At 38.6% G+C, this 18,293-nt stretch overlaps 1 protein-coding gene across 1 annotated transcript; it reads left to right on the top strand.

Annotated features, from left to right (window-relative positions):
- Positions 1–300: 300 nt before the first annotated feature.
- Positions 301–9,105, top strand: LOC137488983 (uncharacterized). Its single transcript, XM_068216501.2, has 8 exons — positions 301–1,399; positions 2,362–2,796; positions 3,026–3,958; positions 4,062–4,156; positions 4,293–4,328; positions 5,936–6,428; positions 6,703–6,817; positions 7,182–9,105. Exons 1-7 carry the CDS (start codon positions 1,111–1,113, stop codon positions 6,780–6,782), a joined length of 2,361 nt encoding a protein of 786 aa, XP_068072602.2. The 5' UTR covers positions 301–1,110; the 3' UTR covers positions 6,783–6,817; positions 7,182–9,105.
- The last annotated feature ends 9,188 nt before the right edge of the window (positions 9,106–18,293 follow it).

The following is an 18,293-nucleotide window of genomic DNA, read 5'->3' as shown; positions in this document are numbered from 1 at the left end:
TGTGTGAACTGCGTCAAGTGTGTGTCAGGGTGCAGTACCGCCATCCGACTACAGGACCGCTATAGAGCAGTGCGCCGACACACACTTACACACTCAATTCAGGTAAATGGTCAAGGTGGGGATCAGTGAAAAAAACTGCACTAGGCATATCAGCAACGCCCCCTGAGTCTTTTAAAGGCAAAACATAGTGGGGACCGGGCGATCGGTCCCCACTATGTTTTTGGTCCCCACTTTGTGAGTGTGCTATCATGCTGAGGTCCCCACCATGTAATAAAAACAAACACACACACACACACACACACACACACACACACACACACACACACACACACACACAGAGTTATCTGAGACTTTTTTATTTTGGCACATTGAAATTGGCTGTTGTTTGTAAAGAGCAAACAATTAAAAATATATCAGCAACAATAACCAAAAGTACAAAAAGCTGAATTTTAATGTATTTGTAGAATGATAAAGTCCATTTGGTAAATATATATCATCAGTTTAAGGAAATAATTTCTAAAGCGTCAAGAAATATAAACTGAAATGAATAGGTGTCTGAGGTTCCCTGCTGGATATATGTGGAAATTGCAACTTTTTTCCTCTAGCCTTATGGCGGTATTTTATTTGTAAGATACAAACCAACATTCAGAAACCTTGTATATTAAATTAAGGTAAGAGTTTTAGTAATTTTAACATGAAAATTAAACGAAAACTATGGTTTATTTGAATGCCTTGGAATGGCTATAAACCTCCTCATTGACACAGGTGTATTTATAAAACACGTAGGTTTATGTAACACACATCCCAGCACTAAGAACCTAGTTTTCTAATTAACAAGCAATAAATGAATCACATTTCAATGCAATTCATAATATTAGTGAACTATTAACTGTGACTTTTTTTTTACTTTAATAAACTTTCAATTTGCTGTGTGTTCGCCTTTATTAGTCAGCTTTATTTAATTCAAATGTATGTATTTTGAAAATAAACACGCCTAGAGACGCCATTCTAAATGTTCCATAAGTGACGCCACTCGGCAAACCGATCTTCAGTTCAGTGATTATCAAGCTAGTGAAAGGATTGTCATTTGAGCGCGTTTACAGAGTTTCGATGAATTTACCGATTTACCAATCATCTGTCGACTTAAAACACTCGATGAGTGAACTACAACACTTTATGAGTAAAAACACGATGTCTGTATTTGACCACGCGATGGCAGTAACAGCATCTGTGAGTAGTGGAATGGAGAAAGCAGAGGCGGGTTTGTGGCAGGACACAAACGGCTTTTGCGACGACTTCTGTCCCTGGATTGACCAGGTGGACGGGACTGTGGTTTCAGAGGCCGCTACAGCACTTCACAAGCCCTCTACTGCTAATGAAGTGGAGGGAAATGCAACCGGTGAGATTATCAGCAAACACTCAACATTTATAATCTGTTAAAATCATTTAAAAACCAAGGATAGAGATATATGCAAATATTGAGGCTTTAAAATAAATGTATAAATGAAAAAAGACACATTACATGAAACAATAATGAGAAATGATCAATAATGTGTTTTTTTAATAGACTTTGGGATTAGAAACAGTTGTCCTGTGAGGTAAATTGTCAAAAAGTGAGAGTTGTTTTTCACTGGGCTTAGCCAAAACAATGAATCCACATTGATACTGAAAAAGACATTTAGCTGCTCTTAGTACAAGTATTTTAAGAAAATCCGCTTCTTCATAATTTGGGACACTCAAAAGAATAAAAAAACTGAACATTCTCAGATAAAACATTACAATGAGATAGTTTTAATGCATTTATTATAGACATGATGCAACTTTTCCCATAATACTATGTCTAGAAATTAATTTATGCTCCTTAAAAGGTCCCGTGAAATTAGGATAATGTATTTTTACACATTAGCAAGAGTATGCTAGACTTAAGGATATCTATAAGCTAGTGTGGAACAAAAAAGTAACACAATTCACATTTACAAGATAAAAACATGTAAAGCTTGCAGTTTGTCACTTCAGCATAAATCATCAAATTTTCTGATCAATCAACGGCTTTCTAGTATCTGACATGTCCCGCCCTCATTTTTACATTGGGTGTTCATTTGATGTGCTTGAGCTCAACCACTCTTACTGGCAGAGCTGTGAGAAAAACTAAACGCTACTGGCTGTTTTTAACAAAGGAGGCTCTATGCTCCGCCCCTTTCTTCATGTTTTAGTTGAGATTATGACAAACATTAAATAGTAAATGCACATCTCAAAATATTTCATATCATGTTACTCAAAAAAAACTCATCAAAAACATTTTATATTCATTTTTGACTGTCATGCTTCTAATATTTTCTTTGTTATTTTTCTTCATCTAAGAAATCCAAACACAAGGCTGCAGGAGGAACAAAATCCATGCTTTCTTCAGGAGGGTGTGGAAGGTCATGAAGACGCCTTTCCTCCGCAGAAAACGAAACAAAGTGGGCCCTGATCCAGATCAAGAGCCAGATCCAAAGCCAGATCCAGAGCCTGATCCTGATTCAGAGCACAATTCAGGTAATGAGCCTGATCCTGATTCAGAGCGCGGTCCAGATCAAGAGCCAGATCCAGAACAAGAATATGATGAAGATCCAGAGCCAGATCGAGAGCCTGAATCAGATCCAGAGCCAGATCCTGGTGAAGAGCCAGATCCAGACCGAGAGCCAGATCCGGGTGAAGCGCCAGATCGGGGTGAAGATCCAGATCGAGAGCCAGACCCGGGTGAAGAGCCAGATCCAGACCGAGAGCCAGATCCAGATCAAGAGCCAGGCCTGGGTAAAGAGCTTTGAGAAAAACTAAACGCTACTGGCTGTTTTTAACAAAGGAGGCTCTATGCTCCGCCCCTTTCTTCATGTTTTAGTTGAGATTATGACAAACATTAATTAGTAAATGCACATCTCAAAACACTTCATATCATGTTACTCAAAACTAATCAAAAACATTTTATATTCATATTTGACTGTCATGCTTCTAATATTTTCTTTGTTATTTATCTTCATCTAAGAAATCCAAACACAAGGCTACAGGAGGAACAAAATCCATGCTTTCTTCAGGAGGGTGTGGAAGGTCATGAATACGCCTTTCCTCCGCAGAAGACGAAACAAAGTGGACCCTGAGTCTGATCCAGATCAAGAGCCAGAGTCAGATCCAGAGCCTGATCCTGATTCAGAGCACAATTTAGATCATGAGCCGGGTCCAGATCAAGAGCCAGATCCAGATCAAGCGCCTGATCCTGATTCAGAGCACAATCCAGATCATGAGCCGGGTCAAGATCAAGAGCCAGATCCAGATCAAGCGCCTGATCCTGATTCAGAGCACAATCCAGATCATGAGCCAGTTCAAGAGTATGATGAAGATCTACACCCTGATCAAGAGCCTGATCTGGTTTCAGAGCCTGTTTCAGATCAAGAGCGCGGTCCAGATCAAGAGCCAGATCCAGATCAAGAATTTGATGAAGATCCAAAGCCAGATCGACAGCCTGAGTCAGATCCAGTGCCAGATCCTGGTAAAGAGCCAGATCCAGATCAGGATAAAGAGCCTGTCCCTGGACCATCTGGGATCCACAACACTGATAAACCTCATCCAGATCCAAAGCCTGTCCCTGGACCATCTGGGATCCACAACACTGATAAACCTCATCCAGATCCAAAGCCTGTCCCTGGACCATCTGGGATCCACAACACTGATAAACCTCATCCAGATCCAAAGCCTGTCCCTGGACCATCTGGGATCCACAACACTGATAAACCTCATCCAGATCCAAAGCCTGTCCCTGGACCATCTGGGATCCACAACACTGATAAACCTCATCCAGATCCAAAGCCTGTCCCTGGACCATCTGGGATCCACAACACTGATAAACCTCATCCAGTTCCAAAGCCTGTCCCTAGACCATCTAGGCCCAAGATCTTGGCGTCAAGAGCCTATGACAATCAGAGTCAGTATTATAATAAAAGCTAATACAACGTTTATGTGTTAATGTAAGATAATATCAGTGTGAGAGACCTGAAAGCACTTAACCAACCTCTTCTTTTTTTCAGGATCTTTGGCAAGTTTCTATGAGCTGGGAGATATTCTGGGAAGCGGGGCCTTTGGCACAGTACGCAAAGGGCTCCGTAAATCTGATAACAAGGAGGTAATATCTCGTCTTATACTATACACGTTGCTCTCTTTGTTAATTGTCTAATTGAGCAGCTGTGTTGCTCAAATTAAATCAATTTGAGACTGAAGAATATGGTGGAAAAAATTATAATTGTATTTTCTCCTTGCAGGTTGCCATCAAACAGATTGAGAATGGCCGTTACGTGGTAAGTTGGAAAAAATGAATCACTCAATCACTTCTTTAATGGTTTGAACACATTTACTGTTGTGCAATCCAGTCATTTGAACCTGTATGAAAATTTCACTCATGATCTAGTTGAAGAAAGTCATTTTGCTGTTGTTCATCTATTGCTACGCTACTGTAAAATAGACCTTATTTTGCCCAAATATTTTGGTGAAATCTGATTAAAGTGAAGAGTTACTGCAGTTTGTTGCTGCACTATATCAACTGTACAACGTAATGTGCATTTAAACACTTGTTTACTCAAAAATGAAAATTCTGTTATTAATCACTCATCCCTGAAACCTCCGTTCATCTTCAGAACACAAATGACGATTTTTTAACTGAAATCTGAGAGCTCCCTCATCCTCCATAGACAACAAGGGACCCAAAATGTCCATGTGGAAAAATACCAGAAACATTGTCAAAACAGTTCATGTGTCTCCAGTGGTACAACTGTAATCAAACGAAGTTTCAAGAACACCTTTGTACACAAAAAAAATGAATAAAATGGCTTTGTTGGCATCAGATCAATATGCGTGTTTACTATAGTCAATACTACAGTCAGTATGTATATTACTACTATTAGAGTCAGCAGAGCAACAGGCAAGAGTTGTATTGACCGCAGTAAACACACACCCTGATCTGATGCAGAAGACAAACGCAAACAAAGCCATTTTACAGTATTTTGCTGCACAAAAGTGTTCATGGAGCTTTGTTTGTTTACAGTTGAACTAGGGCTGCATGATATTGGAAAATTCTTTTGCTTTTTATAAATATTTATTGCGACAATATTTACAGTTTCACCAGATGGCTTCAATAGCTCTATTTGTAAGTAATTTATATATTTAGCCTGATCGGGATGATTCTGTAAGGGAGTGAATCATGCATCAAATATAATAAAAAACAATATGCGAGCATAAATAAGCGGAATAGAGCAAAACATACATCAAGTAGATTTTTTTGGAGGGTTTTCTGAGAAGTCTATTAATATTTAGTTACAGCAATTGAATAATCAATCCAGACTCAACATTGCATATACTGCAGTGTGACTATTGCGGATGTGCACACTGTGATATCAATGCTGAAACATTACATTATGCAGCCCAAGGTAAACCTGTGAACCCTTGCTGTTATTCAAAGACTATTGAATACACAAGACATGTCATTTGTATAGTTTTGAATGGGCAAAAGTGCAACAGTCAATATGGCGAATGAAGCCCTGAGTGAATGAATCAGAGATTACCATATAGATCAGGGGTGTCAAACTCAGTACCTGGAGCGCCACAACCCGTCATAGTTTAGTTCCAACCTGGCTTCATCAGACTTACCTGTAGGTTTCAAACAAGCCTGAAGGACTGGATTAGTCTGATCAGTTGTGTATAATTAGGGTTGGACCTAAACTGTGCAGAGCTGCAGCCCTCCAGGAACTGAGTTTGACACATTTTGCTGTTTCCCCATTCAAACAGAATGCCTGAGAGGTGTTTTTTTTTAAGAGTATGAACTTTTTCTGAAAATTTTAAAACATTTTTGCATGAAGTATTCTTCCTTCAGATCTGCATCTACTAACCCTTGTTCTCTTTTTCTCTTTAGCCTGGCTGTTCCAAACCGATGATTAAAGAAGTAGAGTTAATGCTTATGATGAAGCGTCCGCCATTGTGCAAATACGTGATAGAAATGTACGAGTGGTTTAATGAACCTGGATACATTTCAATGGTCCTGGAGTACCCAAAGCATTCTGAAGACCTGAGGAACTATGTACGCAATTGTGGCAAGCTGGACGAACATTTGGCAAAATGCCTCTCGCGACAGATCATTCTGGCAGTCAAGCATTGCTTTGGCAAAGGCATTGTGCACAACGACCTGCATTCAAGCAACATCCTGGTCAACACGATGACTAAGGAGATCAAGCTGATCGACTTCGGCTGCGCTTACAAAGTGTGTTCACAGGACATATATAGTGCCAACTTGGACAGCACCAGGGATATAGGCTGCCTGCTGATTTACATGGTGACCGGAAACATAAAGACTTACTTCGCTGCTAAATTCAATTGCAGTTTTTCACTTGCAGCCAGCTTGACCAGTGGTGAGTAAACAGACACTAGCTGTGTTTCCATTAAAATATTTAAACTTTATTTTTAAGTTAAACCTTCATTTTTTATGCACATTTTGAAGATTTATGCATATCTTGGCAAATACTGCACTATTAATGGTATAGGGGGCGGTTTAGGATACAGCCATTGGTAGTACAAATTTCAGAAGGTATCTTGATAAATGTCAGCTTTAGTGTATATGATACAGTCTTATAAGTAAGATGTGATCTTATAAGCAGTGTATTAACCATCTTTCTCCTTGTACAGACTGCCGTGACCTGATCGATAAGTGTCTGAGACATAGCCTGATACTTGATGGGTTCTTACAACATGACTGGATGAAGTGACACTTGAATGAAGACAAGACTCAATGCAGATAAAGGTAAACACAACTCAGCCTGAAGGAAACTACATTTACTAGACACACAAAGCTGATGATCGGCCAGTGTCAGATATGCGCTTTATTAATCGGTTTTGACATTAAAAAAGCATTTCCAAAATGCTGAATGATTTGATGTCAAAACCTTGAAGTCTATTTGACATCCACACATTAATGTTACTTCTGTAATAAACACTCATAAACTCTCATAAACATGATTGTTGGAGCTTAAAGAAGTCATTCACAGACTACAAGAAGCCATTCATAGACATGTTTTTTTCCATTGTGCTGCTTCTCATGTTATATTAATATGCACTAGTCAAATTCCAGACATGCATTTAATATTTCCTCTTTTGTTTTTCCTCAGTATGGACTTCACATAGAAAGCAGCAAGGTCTTCTACAAAAAATCCTCATCTTAAAAAAGAAAAAAAAATCAAGGTTATCCATAAAAAAAACTCATGAAACCCAACACAAACATCATAAAGAAGCCATTTCTTCGCTGCAAATGGAAAAAAAGAAGAAGCCACATCTAACTGATCCAGAACCAGAGCCTGAGCCAAAGTTTGCAGGATCAGCATCATCATCTTTCCCAGGAAACTGCCTCTTCTGTGCAGTAGGAAATGGAAACTAGTGGTGGACTGTAAGGATGTGCATGGTTAAATCTGACTGCATATTGAGGAGGAAGAGTTGTTTCTCTTGAGGATAATGATGATCAAGAAACACAAGCGCCAATACAATGCATTGGGTCAGGTTTCTATGATAAGCAGAAGGTTTAAAAAATATAGATTTTAGGACAGCCCTAGGCTAAAATGAGCATATATTTTATTATTTATTGGCTAAAATACCCTGAACACAACTGAAAATTTTAGATGAAATCAGAGAACTCCCTCATCCTCCATTTACAGCAACAGCCCCAAGTTGCTCAGAAACAAAAGTCCAGAAACTACCAGAAAATCTTTTTTTGGTATTTTTCTGGACTTTCAGGGTGAGGGAGTTCTCAGATTTTAGAGTTACTGATATCAGAAACGATCTAGGAGGAGTAGAGGGTGGTGGAGGGCCTTTTTTCAATTTGTGTTGTGGATGGAAGTGTACATTACTAACACTGATCCCTAAAGTAATTGTAGACTTCTGTATTTCTGTTGTTATTTTTAGACAGTTCTAGGCTTTTTTTAACGAAAAAATCTCCTGAACTCAAATGAAGATATTTTTAGATGAAATCAGAGAGCTTCCTCATCCTCCATGGACAGCAACAGCCCCAAGTTGCTCAGAAACAAAGTTCAGAAACTACTGAACAAAAGTGCCGTCAGTGATTCAATTGTATAACAAAAATCATAGAACAAAATTTCTGGTATTTTTCTGGACTTTGAGGGTGAGGGAGTTCTCAGATTTCAGAATTACTGATATCAGAAATGATCTAGGAGGAGTAGGGGGTGGTGGAGGGCCTTTCTTCAGTTTGTGTTGTGGGTGAAAGTGTACATTACTAACACTGACCCTAAAGTAATTGAAGACTTCTATATTTCTAATTTTAATCTTGGACTGTCCTAGATTAAAATGAGCGTGCTTTTCTTTTTGGCAAAAAAATGTTTTGAACACAAATGAAGATATTTTAAGATGAAACCTGAGTGTTCCCTCATCCTCCATAGACAGCAACAGCCCCAAGTTCCTCAGAAACAAAGTCGAGGATGAGGGAACTCTCAGACATACCACTATACGAAATGAGCTAGGAGGAGTAAGGTGGTGGTGGAGGGTCTTTTAATAACAATAAATAATAAAAGTATTGATACATTTTAACAAGTAAAGAGTGATTAATCAAGAATAAAGAATTTTCAGTTTTGGGTGAACTGCCCCTTTGAGCGGTAGCATTAGTACATTTCATCATGGTTATAAAGTGAGGCTTGATGAATGAAAGTCTGAGTATTTTAAGTCAATTTTAATACAAAGTCAGTTTAAATTATGTCTGCATCATATCTTCAAAGTCAAGGAACAAAAACCTGTTTCATGATTTGGAGCCACACAATACAACATGCAGGAACTAAAATAAATGATGTCCAGGTTTTGCTTATCGTATATATCTGACCCAATGCATCGCGACTGGCTGAAGTACAGGTGAAATCGGAGACGTTGAGGGTGTTCAACTCTTTCAGGGTGGATTTATTCAATCGTCATCCTCTTAATCTCTGGAGAAACAACACATCTTCCTCAGATGATGCTTCCATCGATATCAAGTATCAGCATTAGAGAGGCAATTTGAACATTTTTTCTGAATGAATAAAGTTGATTGTACATCCAAAAATGAAAAGTTTGTCATTATTTATTAATTTCAGACTTGTTCAAAACTAGTTTGAGTTTGTTTCTTGTTGAAGACAAAAGAAGATATTTTGAAGAATATAGCCACTGACTTCCACAGTATTTGTTTATTCTACAATGGATGTCAATGGTCATGGGTTTGCAACATTCTTCAGTACATCTTCCTTTGTGTTCAATAGAAGAAAATGATGAAGAAAATTTTTTTTATTTTTGTTTGAACTATCCAACACAATGTCAAGGCAATTCATAACTTTTTGATTTAAAGGCTAATTCGTATGAATTCGTACGATCTAATTCGTACAATTTAGTACGATTTGATCTTTACCAAATGACAGTTGGGTTTAGGGGTGGGGTTAGGTGCCACGCCTCCTTTTTAAAATCGTAAAATTTCATTTGACTGAACTCGTACGAATTTGTACGAATTAGCCACTAAACTGGCAAAACGTAAAATACTTACGTTTTCTCATGAGATCAGGCTGGAAATATTCCTTTAAGTGGTCTCTCATCCAGATAATAGCTCCTAAACACTGCTAATCTTTCCCTAGAGACTCTGATTATGAGCTGAATAAAGGTGAATTTGCTGTCAGTTCTGTTTTATTTCTCATTTTTTAATCATTTAAGCACTGACTCTGTTATGCTGATGTCAGCAAACCTTACTGCTAACTATTTTCAGTATTGTAGCATACAACCAATGACTTGTATATTGAGATTATATAAAGAGGTTTTGCATTAATTAAATTGATTTATTGTATAACAAAAATCATAGAACAAAATTTCTGGTATTTTTCTGGACTTTGAGGGTGAGGGAGTTCTCAGATTTCAGAATTACTGATATCAGAAATGATCTAGGAGGAGTAGGGGGTGGTGGAGGGCCTTTCTTCAGTTTTGTTGTGTGTGTGGGTGAAAGTGTACATTACTAACACTGACCCTAATGACTTGTATATTGAGATTATATAAAAAGGTTTTGCATTAATTAAATTGATTTATTTTGTTCTGTTTTGAAACAGCCAGTGCTTTTATGTATGATACAGTTGAAGTCTGAATTATTAGCCCTCCTGTATATTTTTTCCCCATTTTCTGTTTTAACGGAGAGAAGATTTTTTAGCACATTTCTAGACATAATAGTTTTAATAACTCATTTCTAATAACTGATTTATTTTATATTTGCCATGATGACAGTACACAATATTTGACTGAATTCAAGAGACTAGTATTCAGCTTAAAGTGACATTAATTGATTATTTTCTCTTCGGCTTAGTCCCTTTATTAATCTGTGGTCGCCACAGCGGATTGAACCGGCAACTTATACAGCATATGTTTTACACAGCGGATGCGCTTCCAGCCACAACCCATCACTGGGAAACACCCATAGACTCTTATTCACACATACACTACAGACAATTTAGCTTACTCAGTTCAACTGTACCACATGTTTGTTTTTGTTTTTTTGGACTTTCGGGGGAAACCAGAGCACCCAGAGCATTGCAGACAGTTTCACACTGCTGTGATAAACAAAAACACATTTGCAAAAAAACTAATATTAGGAAATAGCATGTGCTAGATTTTAGGGCAGACATTGTTATGTAAGGGATCATTTCGATGACAAAACAAAATACTGACAAACCCACAACATTCTTCATGATTAGTTTGAGATATAGGGAGAATGTACACAAATAGGCCTACTATAAACATATCTAGCACTGAACAACACTGATGCTGCAGACTGAATATTTCAAGTATTTATTTCAATTCAAGAAATACAGTATTTCTGTGGAGATATTGTTGAACTCTTTGTCCAGCTTCCATCAGTGTTAGTTCATGGTCAATAAGTGTTGCACAGATTTCTTGAGTCAAACTTGGGCGTCTTCTGTGTTCAGGTTCTATCAACTCTTCAAGTCCTTCTGTTCCTCTTCCTCTACCTCCTCTTCCTCTACCTCATTCTTCTCCTCTTTGAGCTCCCCCTCTCATTCTCACTCTTCTTCTAGCTCCTTCTATTTTTGATGAATACAGGTGAACTCACCTGCTGCCTTTTATAGCACACCTGAGTGCTGCGTTTTCAAATTAGCATATGTGTGCCTCTACACCTTGTGGGTGTGATTATCCTATTCGTTCATTAGCGTGGTCATTGGCAATCCAGGCTTTATAATGACAAGGAAGTAACCTCACAATCCTTATCTGCCTAATGGCTTGATTCCACTGACAGTACAGTCTGGTTTGGATCGGTACGGGTCACCTTTATCAGGCTTGCGTTTCCACTACCAAGGGTACCCTTTTGGTGGGCGTGGTGTATGACAGAAAGTTTCAATCGCATCATTCTTGCTCGAGGAAATGTCTACAATAAAGCTGTACAGGTTACACACATAAATATTTCTGTATAAACTTTTTTATAGACAGGATTATAACTATACAGATCAATGACAGTGCGAAATAGCCTACTGTAATTATCTTAATCATATTAAATAATAATATAATAATTTATCTGTAATTGTATTAAATAAATAGATAAATAAATAAATAAATGAACATATATGAACACATACAGCCCCTGAACACATAATTACCCCTACCGGTAATTGTCAACAACAAACTCTTCCGCCTTAAAGCTTAGCCTATGCTGGTTGACTGACTCCTCATTTGCATTTGATTTATCATTTGCGATGTCAGTTTGAGGATTTGATTCACCATTTGCGATGTCGGTTTGAGGATTTGATTTATAGTTTGAGCATTTGATTCACCATTTGCGATGTCAGTTTGAGGATTTGATTTATTATTTGCGATGTCGGTTTGAGCATTTGATTTATAGTTTGAGCATTTGATTTATCATTTGATCTTTTAAGCATTTGAATTTTCATTTTAATTTTGTTAGGAAAAAACTTCCATAGCCAATAAAGCCAATTTTAATAAAATTGTATTGATTGAGCTCTGAATGTTCTGTGAAGGTCCCCAAAATAAAATCAGAAGGTTCTAGGAACATTACTGCACAATGCCCTTACACCGACAGTGACATTCTGAGAACGTTCTAGGAACGTCACATTTCTAGCTGAGTAAACACTAGGGGCCTCATGCATGAAGACTTGCTTTGAATTCATACTAAAACATTGCATACGCAGTAAAAAAATTCAGATGTATGAAACACTGCGTACACAGAATTCCACGCATTTTCTTTTTGTGGATCCAAATTAACGTGAAACTGAGCGCACGTGCACAAGCACAAAACCCCTCCCTGCCTCCTCCCCCTAATAAATATGGTAATAATTCTACTTTGGCAAAACGAAAAAGCAATAAAAAAGCAAGCAAAAAGAGAAACTTCACAGAATATGAACTGGTGGTAGACCAGAGAAAAACGGTTATTTGCAAATTTGTCCTCCGGAATTACTAACAAAAAATGAATAAAAAGAAAGAGTGGGAGAGTTTAGCTGATGCGGTTAATGCAAGGAGTCTGAACATCGCACTGTGAGTGAATTAAAAAAGAAATAGTCTGATGTAAAGGTGTAAAATTTTGTAGTGTCTATTTAGGCTAAGTGCAAACAGCACACCTCGTTGGAATGAGCTAGTTGAGTGATTTCGCCCATCACCGTTTGATATAGAGACAACATAACTAAAGATACTGGCAAACAGCAGTGTGAATGGCGTAGCTCGTAAAGAGCATGGCCACGTTTTGACACAATCGATCATGAACCCGGTTCAAATCCAGCATGAGCATCTGATGAACATATTCTTTTTTTCTCTACTACATATCAGTTTGCCTACTCTTCATCACGAGGAAGACAAGTAGGAATTATTTACAAATTTATTGAATGGAAATGTTTCCGATTCACGTATTGTGGTGTTTTTATAATTTTGACATGTTTTCCATGCATAAGAAGGCTTAAACAATTAACCTATAAAGTGTTAATTATTGTGAAACTGTCAGAAGTGTTGCAAACGGCTAAGTGCTGCAAATTGCATGCACAAAATACAGAAGTGTCACAAGGGTGCAAAGAAAGGGCAAAGAGTTCTGAGAAAGGACAGGATGTATGAGCTGTGTGTGTGTTAAGAGGAGACATTTGCCTTAAAAGGTTAACTCTTAAGAGAAGATGCACGGAAGACAACTGTGGTATAAAAGGATGTGTCTCTGAAGGACAGTTCAGAGTTGAACCTCTCCTGCGCAGTGTATTGCTTTTGGTTTCTTTCCTGCTTGAGCAAATAAAACTTATAATTTTTGACAGATTGACTCCGAACCCATTTTTGAACATGCACTGGACCCTTTGAAGTCCAACAATTTTGGTGACCCACGACGTGATGGGAAAAGGAGGAATTTTGCTGAACAGAGGGATGAACTGAATTCAACACAAAGGCGCGCCTAAAAAATAAGGTAAGCAGAAACCTTTTAAATAAATTCTGCGATTGAATACTGCAAATTAAGTGTTGAATTCAGCATAATCCTGATGTAAGTAAAATACAGAGAAACCAAAAGTAATGTTTTACATTTTTTTACATTTTTTGAAGAGTATCAGGGTAAATTGTTAGAATTTAAAGGAAAGGCCTTGTCCCTGCAGGGTAAATTTAGGGTGAATTACTAGAATTCAAATAAAATCCTTGTCCCTACAAGGTATAAGGGCGAATTTTCGCGCAAGAGAATTCGAAGGAAATCCTCTTCCCTTAGGAGGTAAAAAATTAAAAGTGACCCTACTCTTGACGAAGGTAGAAAGCTTTTAATACCAGGGACAAAGACAGAAAGTCATGTCTTTGTAAGGAAGTCCCCCTCCCTGGGGAGGCATTTTTGAGAGTCACTCTTGTTCTGACGAGAACCAGATACTTTCAAAATAAAAATTGAGAAGAAAAAATAATTTCCTGAGAAAGACTGATTGCAGTATCAGGAACGGATAGAGTAGGGAACAAAAAATAAATAATAAAAAAATTAAATAAAAATAAAAAAAAAATAATAATAAAAAAATTCTGAAAAGACGTAGGGACAGCTTAGGTAGCCCCGGGCGTGGGTGACGCCGTATACTGAGGGTCAGATTAGGGAACAGAGCTCAAAACATCTAACGCGCGAATACAGGAAAGACGTCGTGTGTAACTCTCTTCACAACAACACAGACACAGGTTGTTTCTCCAGAACGGGCGTTTATTTAAGGTCGTCCATAATGTTCTTTGCGGCTGTTGCCGTGACGCCGTGACGCCGTGAGAACTGTATTAGTAAATGAACACAGTACAAACGTATAAGCAATTATACAAACTACGATTATCTAATACATTATTAAGCAAAACAAATACCTCGTTGGTCGCTTGTCATGAAAAGAGGGTCCTTGGATTAATAAAGTCTTCTTCACTGTCCTTTGAATTATGACAGCAGCAACTTTATGCTTCTTAAACACATGTAACTTTACACAGCACTGACATGCGTCTGATCATCGTCAGTCTATCCGGGGATCCATAAACAAGTCACTCACATTACACGTCATTTCCTCAAAGTGACACGTTTCCATAATAAACGTCTTAAAGTACAACATATGAAATAATAACACATTTGAACCTTTCAACACGTTTACATTTATAAATACACCTCAGCTAAATTAATACAAAATATTATGACCTTAAATTACTAAAGGATGAAATATGAAACAAATATGTATAATAAATATGCGATTATGCAAAAATGCTTAATAACAGCACTTACACTCCCACCAAAATCTCCTTTACTTGAAATGTGAGATTTTCTATAAACAATTATTGAAGTTAAATCAAGTTTCAGAGTGTAATTGTGTCATGTGCCTGACTTAACTGGCTTCAATTAAAGTGACTACCTTATGAACTGGCCTTTCTAAATACACTAATCTAGATTGTGGCTTCCCTTTGACCAATGTAGTGTCACTAAGTAGTAACTTCAACTTTCTTACAATGCCATCAGCACTTGAGTATGTTTCCACTACTCTAGCAAGCTTCCACTCATTTCTCTGAGCACTCTCATCTTGAAGTATCACAATGTCATTTACTTGTGAATTTCTTGATGTTCTCTGCCATTTCTGACGTAGCTGGAGATTTAGCAAATATTCTCGTTTCCATCTCTGCCAGAATTCATTTGCGAGGAACTGCACTCTTTTCCATCTTTTACGCAGATAGAGGTCTTGCTTATCAAAGTTTCCTGGTGGTGGTACAATGACTGAAGACTTCATAGTTAGTATGTGGTTGGGAGTGAGGGGTTCTGGACCAGTAGGATCGTGAAGATGTTCAACACTTAATGGCCTGCTGTTGATTATGGCCATTGTCTCATAGAGGAATGTTCTAAGAGTCGTTGAGTCAAGTCTGCAAGCAGATCCATCGAGCATGGCATTCAAGATGCTTCGTATTGTCCGTATCTGGCGCTCCCACACTCCGCCCATATGACTCGCTGAGGGAACATTTACTACAAATTCACAACCAATAGCTCGAACACGTTCTTGATCCATCCCTCTGAGCAGATCAGAAAACTCTCTTCTGGCACCCATGAAATTTGTTCCCTGATCGCATCTTATTTGTCGCACAGGTCCCCTAATAGCTACGAACACCCTAAGAGCGTTGATGAAGGCATCTGTCGTCAAATCATCTAGAGTCTCTATGTGCACTGCTCTAGAGCACAAACAAGTAAACAGCAATCCATACCGTTTTAGTTCCTTCCTTCCTTCCTTTACTATGAAAGGGCCAAAACAATCTATTCCACAGCATGTAAAGGGGGGAGATGTCTCAGTTCTTTCTTCTGGCAAATCTGCCATTTTTTGAATCTCTGTAGTTCCTCTGTATCTTCTACATTTTACACATTTGTAGATATATGACGAGACCACACTTCCACATCCTAAGATCCATATTCCATTCGCACGTATCTCATTCATTGTCATGCCCCTTCCTTGGTGGTATATGCGCTCATGGTGATGTTTGACGAGTAAGGCAGATATATGAGACCTTTTTGGAAGTAACGCAGGATGCTTTACATCATAATCTAGGCTTGATCTTGTTAGCCTTCCTCCCACCCTGAGAAGACCTTCCTTGTCCAAGAAAGGACTCAATCGATGCAAATTGCTGTGTTTGTTTAGATAATTTTCTTTCTGAAGTTTGATATGTCGAATGTCTTCGGCGAAGGCATCATCTTGTACAATTTTAATTATGACATTTTCTGCTGCCTTTCTTTCTTCAAGACTAGTCATTCCATTCCTTCTTGGTTGAATTCCCTTGAATTCTCTGACAAACCTTTTAAGCCTGGCGACTGCTCTCACCAAACTTGACCAGTCTGAAAATTTTGCAAATCGAGTAACCATTAAATCGATCTCTTTAGTCCTGATGGTATGAATGTTGGTCTTGCGGAGCTCAGGGTCAGTAATTTCCAGATCCCTCACCACTTCCTCTTCACACAGAAGGATTTTCTGCCACAGAAAGTCAGGTCCTTTTAACCAATTGGACTCTTTTAGCTGAGCAGCACTCAGCCCTCTTGAGGCATAATCAGCAGGGTTGTTTTCTGAACTGACATGTCGCCATTGTGCTGGACATGTGCTGGACCTTATGCGTTGAATCCGATTTGCTACGAATGTGTGGAATCTTTTGGCATCATTGTTCACATAGCCAAGAACTACCCTTGAGTCAGTCCAGTAATATTCTTGCAAATCTTCAATCTCAAGCTCTCTTTTGACAATGTTTCCATTTCGGACTGAAGTCACAGCTGCTGATAGTTCAAGTCTCGGGATAGTTGTTTGCTTGGTGGGGGTTACTCTGGCTTTCCCAATAACAAGTGAGCAACTGATTTGTCCTGTTTCACTTGTTGCTCTAAGATATGAACAGGCACCATATCCACTAAGACTTGCATCAGAAAAGCTGTGTAGCTCATAAGAAACAGGCCTGTCAAAATTTGATGAAAGGTAGCTTCTAGGAATCTTTAAGTCAGCCAAATGGGGCAAATCTCGAAGCCATGACTCCCATTGTGGTAGAATATGCTCAGGCAGATCTTCATCCCAGCTTACTTTATCTTTGCACAATACTTGAAGAATCTGCTTGCCTACTAGTAAAAAAGGTGCTACAAACCCTAACGGATCGTAGACAGAGGCTACTGTTGAAAGAACACCTCTTCTAGTCATTGGATTTTTCTTGACTATCACTCTAAATTGGAATTCATCTGCTTCAATGCACCATTGAACTCCAAGTGCACGTTCTATATGAAGCTCTCCCAAAGCCATATCCAGATCTCTGGCCTGAGCACAGTCCTCAGGTGGTATTGTGGCTATCACTTCCATATCATTGGAAACAAACTTGTGCAGACGAAGATTTCCTGTTTTACACAAAGCTCTTGCTTCATCCACAAGATGTATAGCTTCTGCAGATGTACTTACACTTGTTAAGCCATCGTCGACATAAAAACTCCTCTGGATAAACTTGATAGCCTCTTCACTAAAGCTTCCATGACCTTGCGATGCTAAGTACTTGAGTCCAAAGTTTGAGCAGCCAGGGGATGAAGCGGCACCGAAAAGGTGTACTCTCATTCTGTACACAGAAGGCTTGGAATCCAGATTGCCATTGTCCCACCAAAGAAATCTCAAATAGTCTTGATGTTCCTTTGTAACATGAAATTGATGGAACATTCTTTCAATGTCACACATAATGGCTATTGGACCCTTTCTAAATCGACACAGCACTCCAACTAAGGTGTTGGTGAGGTCTGGACCAGTCAAGAGGTGATCGTTTAGAGAGGCCTCTTGGAAGCGCGCTGAACAATCAAACACCACACGAATCTTCCCTGGTTTGTGGGGGTGGTAGACTCCATGGTGCGGAATGTACCATGCTGATTTGTTATCAAGCTCAGAACTTGGAACTCTTTCAGCATCTCCTCGGCTTATGATGTCACTCATGAAGTGTACGTAATCTTCATAATACTGTTTGTCTCTCCTCAGTCGACGTTTTAATGAGATAAGTCTATGAATTGCAGATTGTTTATTATCTGGTAAACTAGGATTTTCTGTCTTGAAAGGAAGTGGGAGTTCAAGGTGTCCATCCTCTTTGTGTTTCACACCTTCTTTTACTTTAGACAAAAAGAGAATATCTTCTTGAGAAACTGGATTGTCATCAGCACTATGATCTGTGAAGTCTAACTCGAGTGCCTTAATTATGTCTGTGGGAAGTACTTCCTTGACTACATTTCGACATACAAAATGCACCTCTTGCTTTAG

This window comes from Danio rerio, chromosome 22 (assembly GCF_049306965.1).
Source record: "Danio rerio strain Tuebingen ecotype United States chromosome 22, GRCz12tu, whole genome shotgun sequence".
In the NCBI taxonomy this organism is placed as follows: domain Eukaryota; kingdom Metazoa; phylum Chordata; class Actinopteri; order Cypriniformes; family Danionidae; genus Danio; species Danio rerio.
This window is presented reverse-complemented; position numbering and strand designations above follow the sequence as displayed.

What these genes read in the sequence shown, in the direction of transcription:
- LOC137488983 (XM_068216501.2), top strand. Translation starts at nt 1,111, where the DNA reads ATGAATTTACCGATTTACCAATCATCTGTCGACTTAAAACACTCGATG. An exon ending in AGTGGAGGGAAATGCAACCG is followed by an intron (nt 1,400 to 2,361) that starts GTGAGATTATCA and finishes TCTTCATCTAAG; the next exon opens with AAATCCAAACACAAGGCTGC. An exon ending in AGATCAAGAGCCAGGCCTGG is followed by an intron (nt 2,797 to 3,025) that starts GTAAAGAGCTTT and finishes TCTTCATCTAAG; the next exon opens with AAATCCAAACACAAGGCTAC.